Below are 10,384 nucleotides of genomic sequence, written 5' to 3'. Positions count from 1 at the left end.
GTGGTACAGCTCCTCCAGCAGCTCTGTACATAAATTTTTACACCTCTGATCTAAATTAAATGAAGCATTAAAATGTTTCAAACCTCTTGGTTTGAAGCACTGGTGGCACTAAGGATTTACTGACCAGCCAAAGCTGTCCAGAGTTGCCCTTCTGCCCTTACTCTTACCTGTAAATGCTATTTATCGATACTCTATGTAATAAAATAAGTACTTTTAAGAGCAAGGCAACACTTTTTATTTTTATTTAAAAAGGCCTTGATGGCAGGAATATAGTGTAAAAATCATTGGAAAAACTAAAAGGCATTGATACATATTGGAATATACATTTTTTTACATAAATTACATTTATTTATTTATGCTTTCATTTGAGGTTCTTATTCGGTATTGAGGTCTAATAGTTAATAGGTCCTGGGATCTGGACGTTTAGACCACCATAGTCTAACATGTACATGTTCATGGGCCATTGCTGAAAGAGAGGGAGAGAAAAAGAAGGCAAAAGTATCTGTTAGGACACAACACAAAACCATGCATACATCAAATCTCTGATATGTGTTGACACAGGCTGTTGCTCACAATTTCCAAGTAAAAGAAAAGAACCAACCCCAAACCGATACACCACTGGTAAACATGACAAAAAATCTTCTAAGTTTACATTTCTCTTGTGCTTTTGGGGGTTTTTATTTGGTATCATCCACAACCGCAGCCAAGTCCTGAGGGAGTGCAGTTGTATGCATCTCCCCGATTCTGTTTCCTATTCTGGGAGTTTCGAGGCACACCAGAGCTCTGTTCTGCCCCCAGGACCAAGCTGGATGTACAACTGGCACAGCTCAGACTGTGGGGAAATACCAAATCCTGCTGAGGTGCCAGGGGCCCGAGGTGATGCCACCAGCATCCGTGTTTTAAGACAGGGGGATGGCGAGGTTTGCTCGAGCCTATCTCATGTGTGGCTCCTGCTCAGAGCTGAGCAGCCCGAGGCATCCTCAGGGGCTTTGCTCTGCTGACCTCACCCAGACAAACCCACCAGGAGAAGGCAGCCCCACAGGTGTGTCCCCTCCTTCGCCAAACCTGCTTGTGCCATTTTATGTTACACTTGACAATGTTTGTCAAGTAGAGGGTGGTGACGGTTCGAGGAGAATAGAGAGCAGCATCCTGAAGCAAAAAGATAGGTAGGCAGTAACCCCCCTAATATTTGGATGGCTTTACCACAAGCGAGATCTGATTTGTTGATGATGTAGACTCCATATTGGAAGAGGAGGAAGAGGAAGATGAGGAAGAGGAAGATACCGAGTTCCCTTCAGAGATCCTCTTCCTCTTCCGTTTGGGAACACTGATGTCTTTTTCTGCAAGAAGAGGAAAGGCATGAGGTGTCCAAGCCCTGTGAGTGGTCCTTATATATGGGGACCCATCCTGCCCTTCCGACCTTGCCTCCCTCCAGAGCCATCTGCTGTGCCACCACTGGTGACACAGGCTTGGCCTCCATGACCTGGCAGGGAGCTGCCAGGTTTCCTCAGGCACTAGCAAAGAAACTCCCCAAATGAAGTGAATCTTAGCCTCCAGCACTTATGGAGCCTGATATCCCACAGACTTGCGTCTGTGCTGGATGCTTTGGGGTCACCAAGGTGCCAGCTGTGATGATGATATGCCCATATATTTCTGCACTTATAGTTTCTCATGACTCCCATTTTACACCACATTGCAGGTGTGTTCTTGCCTGCCAGATCTCCATCTTTACCCAGCCACCTATTTTCATAAAACTAATAGGATCCTAATTATCTCTAGGGCTGATAATTTGACACATTTGATTAAAACTGGCTGAGATTTATTGGGGAAGATGGAACAGAGAGAGAAACATTCCCAGAGATCACAGAAACCTTGCTTCCTGAGAAGGTCAACTGTTAAATGATGGCTCAAATTAAGGGCTTTAACCAGGAATAAATTGTTCATGGTGAGTAAATTGCTAATGGGAGAGGGATAATCACATCCTCCAGAATATGCAGGAAGTTTGAGTCGAACAAGTTTGAGTCTCCCTGAAGCTCATAGAAGTGGAATCATCTCAGTGGATAGTTTGCTCCTGAACAGATGCCGAGCCCGACTTTTTCCAGTTAGTATCTCCTCCCCAGCCTGCCCTTGGGCTGTCGGAGGTTGGAACACCACCTCACAACCCCCATCCACTTTGCCCATATGTTCTCTCTCCTACAGGGCCAGGAAAGCCACAGTTATGTCCTAGCCCTTTCCTTACCTATTTGTTTGGCCTCGGTGCAGATTTCGGCAAACGGCCTGTAGAAGAGACAAGAGGTGAGTCAGGTGGATGCCGTTGTTTCTCCCTTTGCACCTGCCCGTTCTGGGACACAGCCCAGACCCTGACCCTGAGCTGCCTCCTTTGACACCCTTCTGTGTGGAGAGGGGACTCGGAGCATCCCCAGTGCTTGCAAGAGGGAAGCAACCTGAAAGAACTCAGCTGGGTCTCTGAGTTACCTCTCCCCATGTCATGCCCCTTCCCAGCATCATCATCCCAAACTGCACGAGAAAGAGGGGACAAATCGGCCTCGCTAACCCTTTGCTGTGCCCCACCCATGGGCAAGCACCTCCCTGTGGCACAGGACGATGGATGCTGGGGATGGAGCAGGTTCTCCACAGGTACATGGTGGCTCCAGTTGCCCCATGGTGAGCTGCCCTGCCTGTGGCTGGAGAAGGACAATGCTTAATGAACAGAAACCTCTCCCATCAAAAAGCTGTGGAAACTTACTGCAGCTGGTTTATGATCACCATCCGGATGCTGTCCCGTGCCTTCAGGATCTTTTCCAGCCGATGAATATCATAGGTATTGGGATTTCTGAAAGGGATATCGTCTGGCAACCCAGTAACCTCCACAGCGTCAGGATTGTCCCTGATGAGTTTATAGGGCACCATGACAGGCCGGTTCAAGCCCAGAGCCTCTCCTGTAACAGCAGAGCAGAGGACAGCACACTGGTTTTACCCCACAGGGCTCTGGACCCAACCAACTGAGGGACCAAGAGCCCTAGGAGGACTTTGGGAAGCCATGGCTGTCATGATGCCCAGCCTCTGCTGCAGCCACATCCTGTCCAGCCATTTCACGCGTGCTTGCCCAACTTATTGTCTGTTCTGATACTCTCCCTTTAGAATGCTGCCAGGAGCCTCGGGTGAGTGCAGAGCACACCCATTGCTGCACTTGCACCAGCCCGTGGCTGGGCCGGCAGCAGCAGCATGGAAAACAGCCCAGGACAGGGGGCAAATCTGAGAGACTTGCCCATTTCCTCTTCCTCTGGCTGTCAGCAGATCTGTGGGTCACTGGGGTGAGCACAGCCATCCCACATCAACACATCACATCATCACCTCACCTCACCTCACATTGCTCCCACCCATTTTTTAAATTAATTTATCTCTTTGGCCTCTACAACATCCTATGGCAGTGCAATACCACGATAGAATTCCTTGGTGCATTAAAAGTACTTCCTTCCACACAATTAAACCTGCTGCTCACCTCTCTGGGTACCCCTTCAACTCCTGCACAGTGGGGAGCAGCAAACATTCCTCCCTTCTGTGCTGGTCCCAACTGTAAGAGCCTGCTCCCACCTCGTGTCCCCACAGCCCCAAAATCTGAAGGTGTGAGTGGCCCTTCAGCCACATTTCTGGCTTTCCTCACAGTTTGTCCCTGGAGCCCACCTGGCATCTTGTGCTCCAGACACAGTGCCAGGGCCATGAGAAAGCAGGGATCTGCTGTGGGCTCAGCTCTCCCAAGGGGTGAGTGGATATAGATGTTCAGAGCATAGGCACCAGCCTTCTGAAGAGCTGTGCTCGTATGCTGGCACCTCCGAGGCAAATCCACCCTCAAAGCAGCACAAACGCCCTGCTAAGAGCAGCACATCAAAATAAACGGGGTTGGGAAGGGTGAGCAGCCTTTACAAGGAAGGAGAAAGGAGGGCAATGATATTCCTGTGCTGGTTTTAGCCGGGATGCAGTTAATTTTCTCAGGAGCTAGTGTAGTGCAGTGTTTGGATTCAAAGTGAGAATACTGTTGATAGCACACTGATGCTGGTTTTTGCTAAGTTGTGTTTATCCTAAACCAAGAGTATTTCTTGTGTTTCATGCTCTGCCAGTGAGAAGGTACACAAGAGGAACTGGGAGGGAGCATAGACTTAGCCAAAGGGATATTCCCCACCATGGCACGTCATGCCCAGTATATAAGCAGGAAAGGGCTGATCCGGGGGGAGGGACAGGATTGTGTCGGTCCACAGGTGGTGAGCAATTGGATTGTGCATCATTGATTTTGTTCTTTTTATTATCCAGTAGCATTTTAGCTCATTCTGATCTTTATTATTATTAAACTGTTCTTATCTCAACCTAGATATTTTACTTTATTTTTTCTCCTCTCCATTCCTCCGGGTTGGGGGGAAGAGGGAGGAGGAGGGAGTGTGAGCGGCTGCGTGGTTCTTGGCTGCTGGCTGGGGTTAAACCACGACAATTCCCCACTGCTTTGCTATCAGTTTGGCTATTTTACTTCTCCCTCAGGCAGTTATTTTGGGGAGGGAGGCAAGACATCACACTGAAGCTGTAGAGTGCCACTGAGCCACTGTGGCCTGGCTGTATAGCCCTGGGGACTCACAAGTTGACAAATAGCTGCACTGACACAAGCTGTGCCCCGATGGTGCCGAGGGAATGCCACAAGCAAGGGCAGCCCAACCTGCAGGGTTGAGACAGTGATGCCACGTAAGCCATGCACCCTGTGCCGGCTCCTACACTCCCCCCACCCCCAGCTGCTATTCTTGCTGCTCCTTTTCCCAGTGATGGGGGAGAAGGAGAGGTTTCCTCAGGGGCACAAGGAGCTTGCAGATGGCATTTACAAAGTTTCAACCTTCTGACCTTTTCTGCTCTGGCTCCAGCAAGCTGTTCCCCACCATGCTGCATGTCACGATGCAGCTCCAGCCTCGCTCTCAGCCTGGCAGGCAGGGGCTGCTGGCACAGGGCAGCAAGCTCAGCACACACACCACACACCACAGCTCATGCTGGCTCAGGACACGTTAAAAATACACAAAGGGCTGACAGCACACTAAACAAATCATGCTCCTGTGCTGCATTTTGCCATCCTCCTTCCCCTCGCCAAGGATGAGCTGTCAACAAGAAGGTCATGGTCCCACTTGCCAGGAGCAAGACATGGGGATGTCCCTGGGGACAGGCTGTAACAGGGAGCAGCGGGACGGAACCTGTGCTGCAGCAGCTGCTGTGTGCTTAGGCTATAAATAGAGGCCTTCAGTGGAATTAATTTTAACTGCAGCTGCTGTCAGCTAAACCAAACTCCCTCGGTGACATGTGCAGGTGGAGACTCACCATATTTTTCATTGAAAAGCTCTTTCACTTGCTCTCGGAGAATCACCTTCTCTCCAAGCCTGTTGGCATCATCCTCATCTGCAAAATAAGAAAGGACAGGGATGAACATACCTTCCAAGCCTCTGGAAAACCCATCCCACAGCCACAGTGCAGGAGAGTGGTCTCGTCCCTCTGCCCCAGTGCGGCGTGGGGACACCTCAGAGGTGCTGCTCTGTGCCTGCACCCTGAGACGTCTTTCAGAGTTGTGCAAAGCTTCTCTAAAATGCTGCCAGATCTCCATTTGCCACGTGCTGCCACAGACGAAAGCATTTTACATCCACTTTGCAGGGTGGTAAATGACTAAAAAACATGCAAAACAACGGAGACTCAGGACCTCAGTGCAACAAATGCTCCCACAAGTCACATCAAGGAATGAGCACTTTTATGGCTAGACTCCTAAGTACAGTATTGTTTTATAATATGCCATATAACCAGCTTGGCTTTATTAGCTTTTTTTTATTATCCTCATTGTGCTAAACAGTTTCTCCTCCATTCCCTCATTTCAAATGACATGCCTAAGTCAGTAGATTTTTCCCCTCAGCTATTTAGCATCCTCAGAGGGCTCCAGGACAAACAAATGGGGTCAGTACTGGTTTATTTTGATGCTGTTTTACCTCCACAGGTATAAAGCACCAAGTGAACAACCTTTGTCTGACTTTCACTGGGGTCACCTCTCCAGCCCTGAGCCAGCTGGGGTGGGCAGTGCAGGACCATTTGGGTCTCCTCCTGAAGAGGAGCCTCACAGCACCCAAGGCAGGCACTGTCACCCAGGCTGGCAAGCCACAGGGTGGAAATCATGGAATCACTGAATGGTTAGGCTTGAAAAGGATCCTAAAGACCATCCAGTTGAAACCTCCTTCCACAGGCAGGGGCACCTTCCACTGGACCACATTGCTCCAAGTCCCATCCAACCTGGCCCTGAACACTTCAGGGATGGGGCAGCCATAGCTTCTCTGGGCAACCTGTACCAGTGCCTCAGCACTCTTACACAGAATTTCTTCCCAATATGCCATCTATCCCTGCCCTCTGCCAGTGGCAAACCATTCTTCCTTGTCCTGGCTGTCCAGGCCTTTGTCCAGAGTCAGTCTCCAGCTCTCTTGGAGCCCCTTTAGGCACTGTAAGGGTCTCTTAGATCTCCCTGGAGCTTCTCTTCTCCAGGCTGAACACCCCTAGCTTTCCCAGCCTGTCTCCAGAGTAGTGGTGCTCCAGCCCTCAGAGCATCTCCACGGCCTCCTCTGGGCTTGCTCCAAGAGGTTCCACATCTTTCTTGTGCTGGGGCCCCCAGAGCTGGATGCAGTGCTCCAGGTGGGGGTCTCACAAAAGCAGATGGCTATTCATGGTGGGTTTTTACAGCATCAGGGGGAGCCCTGCAAACCTTGGCATGAGGGATCCAAGCATCCTCTGCCCCAAACCTGCAACTATTTAATTTTGAGCAATGGCATGCCTTCTGATTCGGTTTTAAGCAAACACATGGCTGGCAGTTTGTTTTAAATGCAAGGTGAAAACCCACCATGAGACCCTGCCTCTCTCTGCATGGGACTGAGCCCAGTGCTCAGCATCCCTGGCAGAAACACCCCCACCCCACACCTTGACCACCCTGCTGCTGTGGGTGCTGAAGAGAAGCTGGCACCCTCAAACCTCCACACCTTGCTACTGCAGGGTATAGCCTCCAAAAAGCCTCTTCTCCACCTGGAAAATGATTGTTTTGCCTGGATATAACTAGGAAAAAAGAAAGAAGTTTCTGTGAAGAAACCTCAGGGCCAAGTTGTGCTTCCCATCCAGAAATGGCAACAAAGCAGCTTGAATGGCATGGAGCAAAAATGAAATAAAATAGAAACTCAAATCGGAGTTTGGAACTCTGCCAAGGAGCTCTGATTTCACGGACCAAGACCCTGCCTTGTGGTGCTGCTCTGGAGATCACAGCAGGCTGGCCAGGGCCACGCCTGCGCGCTCCCTCTGTGACTTCCTTGTCATTGATGCTCAGTTTCTGGGCTGTATGTACACACCCATATGGATGTGTAGATGGTAGCAGACAAAGAAACCCCAAAATTCAGTGTTCTCACTTGTTGAATTCTCTGGGACTGAAAAACACTGCAGCTCTTTCCTTTCCGCTCATGTCCCGAGCAATCTGAGTGCAGGAAACAAGATCCCAAGGTTTTTTTTTCCACCTTGCGGCAGGCAGTACTCCGAAATTCCCATTCAAGGACACAAAGAAATGTCATGAAAAAACGTAACTGAGCATGCATAACAGAGAAGCCAAAGAGGAGGCTCTGGACAGTGCTGCCACTTACCAGGGACCTGCCCCAGGCAAGAGGGATCTCCATCTCCCTTTGACTTTACCCATTTGGGTATGGGAATTAATCAAATCAAGGAAGCCACAGATGCTCCTGAAATGTGCTGAGTCCTTCCCATTAAGCAGCTTTATCTGTCCTGCTGGCTTCAGCTCTGTGTTATAATTTTTTTTAAATTAAAAATGTAGCCAGTTGATTCACTTCCCCCCCCCCCAATCCTACTTGCCTAAAGCCAGGCCCCCTGCACTCCACAGGCACTGGCATACAAGTGGTCACATTTTTAAAGCACCATTTGCTTTTTTCCTATAGAACTATAGAGCTTGATGATTCTTTTAGAAACACCAAGCTATACTTAGCAACTATTAAAACGGGGTTTTAGGTGTCTGCTGTTGCACCACAGGATCCAAACCACCACCTATTCTACTAGTGACTTACAAAAACTGCACAAAACCAAATCCAAGGTATCCCACAGATAAATAATGCTTCTGTTTGTGTTCATAATGGCATGTGTAGAGCCTTCATCTTGGTGGTGAAGCCATGGCATGGTCAGGGTACCTGGTGGAGCCTTCCTCCTTCCTGTGCCACCACCAGCATCCTGGCTCCAGGCAACGTCCGTCCTTTGCCTGGCCACTGCACATGGAGTAACAACCTTCTATTACCCAGACACCTGTCATGATGCCCATTTCATCAGGAAAACTGCCACTGCCCAACACATCCCACCAAGAATGTGACTCAGGTCCCTTTTGCAGGCAATCCCAGACACATCAAAGAAATACCCAGCTGAGGCAGGCTGCTTACAGCAGCCAAGATCTGGCCCTGAATCCTAAGAGGATATATACCCTTTCAGCTTCCATAGCTGCAATTGTTACACTGTGTAGATCTAGAATAAACCTGATGACTTTACTGAGGCTATTCTGCACTAAATCAGGTTCAAATGCAGTTAGAACTAGCTCAGCATATGCCTGTGTTTATAAACTTGCAGGAGCAGCAATTAACACATAGACATGTGGCCAGAGTCCCAGCTGATGGCACTGAAGCTGGATCTGCTAGAGCTATACTGTGCCCTGCCACAGGTACAGGCAGGCAAGCTCTTCCTTACTCCCATACATCAGTCTACATCTCAAATCCCTGGACCCTACGTGGCTACGCACCAACCCTGGCCTAAAGCAAAGCAAAAAAAAACTCAGTTCAAATCTGTGCAAGCTCTCCCCATGAATGACAAGGGATTTTTAACAAATTAATTGCTGGGACATATGGATGAACTGAGGAGAATGTGCCAGGCTGGTCCAGCTGGAGTGGAACTGGCACTGATGCCCAGGGACTACAGCAGTGATGCTTAGAAATGCAGAGAGGATTAATAACAATAAAACACTGTTAAACACATCCTGAATCATACAGTTCTAGGTATCACAGGGAAACGGAGCAGAGAGGAAAAAACAATACCTGAAATTTGGGGGTCTAAGACATTTTCATTCCCATATTAAAACACAAGTGCATTTCTTGTCTGCTACCATCTACGATGCATCAACTGAGCTACGTACCATTCAAGGCCGCATAGGCTTTTTCCAAGGATGTTATCCGTCTAGGGGCTACAGCGCAAGTTAAAAGAAGACAAAAAAAAAGAGAGAGAAAGAAAAAGAGAGCCATGAGTGTGGCAGCTTGGTTTCTTGTCACAAACAAAAGCGAAACCCAGGATGGGTTTTGTTCCTAGCAGCTTAAAACTCCTCGGGTCCCGAGGCCCCTTGGCACAGAGTCACTTCCAGTAGTTAAACAACTGCCGAGTGAGTTATTTAGTGGTGACCTGGGCGTTCCAGCTCACACCAGGACCTGCTTTGTTTGGGGATGCTTGAGCATGCGAGCATCCCTCGAGCCACACTCCTGAGCAGCTCCAGGTCCACACGTGCCCAGGCACACACAGCTGAACGGCAGCCTTTATGGCACGTGCCAGAGCAGTGGTGGCTGTGCTGCACAGCTGTTCCAGTGCTGGAGGAGAAAAAAATATCTGAGGTTAAAGCAGATGAAAAGCAAACAGGGAAACTGTGTCAGTTCTGCAGCAATGGGGGAAAATGAGAGAAAAAGGGATCCCTAAGGAGAGGTTCACGCTCACCACTGACTCCAAAGTGATGAGCGATATAAAAAAGAAATTAATTTCCTGGGGAAAAGCAGCAAGCACAAGGCTATGGTCAGGATCTCCATGATGGGCTCAAGGAGGAATGAAGCAGCTCATCCTGCCCAAGTCACAGCCGAAGGCAGAGCCGGAAGGAGGACAGGCTGCAGCACTAGGGCAAGGAAGGGGGTCAGCGGGGAGGCTCCTGCTGCCAAACTGCAGCAAGCTGGCACCAGAAAACTGGAGAGGATAGGGGAGACAGCATGTGTCCAAATTTCCTGAGCAGAGGCAAAAGCAATCTGAAGTAGCTCAAAATACGTTATGCATTTCAAGCAGGCTGAGGAAAGCAGCCGCTGCAGCACAAAGCTCTGCCAACGCCAAGGAAGGGGGTCAGCGGGGAGGCTCCTGCTGCCAAACTGCAGCAAGCTGGCACCAGAAAACTGGAGAGGATAGGGGAGACAGCATGTGTCCAAATTTCCTGAGCAGAGGCAAAAGCAATCTGAAGTAGCTCAAAATACGTTATGCATTTCAAGCAGGCTGAGGAAAGCAGCCGCTGCAGCACAAAGCTCTGCCAACGCCTCTGGCCCTGTGAGCGAGAGCC

The 10,384-nt window shown here is 49.4% G+C and overlaps 1 protein-coding gene across 1 annotated transcript in view; it reads right to left on the bottom strand.

Annotated features, from left to right (window-relative positions):
• Positions 1-211: 211 nt before the first annotated feature.
• The window catches only part of GTF2IRD1 (GTF2I repeat domain containing 1), a 45,430-nt gene continuing 35,257 nt past the window's right edge, over positions 212-10,384 (bottom strand). Inside the window, exons 22-27 of the mRNA XM_009076067.1 lie at positions 9,218-9,265; positions 5,347-5,424; positions 2,747-2,939; positions 2,240-2,277; positions 1,204-1,340; positions 212-466 (exon numbers count right to left, since the gene is read on the bottom strand). Coding sequence (XP_009074315.1) covers positions 392-466; positions 1,204-1,340; positions 2,240-2,277; positions 2,747-2,939; positions 5,347-5,424; positions 9,218-9,265 — 569 coding nt within the window. The 3' untranslated portion in view covers positions 212-391. The remainder of the gene's footprint in view (positions 467-1,203; positions 1,341-2,239; positions 2,278-2,746; positions 2,940-5,346; positions 5,425-9,217; positions 9,266-10,384) is intronic.

The sequence above is a fragment of the Acanthisitta chloris genome, unplaced genomic scaffold, assembly GCF_000695815.1.
Source record: "Acanthisitta chloris isolate BGI_N310 unplaced genomic scaffold, ASM69581v1 scaffold2776, whole genome shotgun sequence".
NCBI classification, from domain to species: domain Eukaryota; kingdom Metazoa; phylum Chordata; class Aves; order Passeriformes; family Acanthisittidae; genus Acanthisitta; species Acanthisitta chloris.
This window is presented reverse-complemented; position numbering and strand designations above follow the sequence as displayed.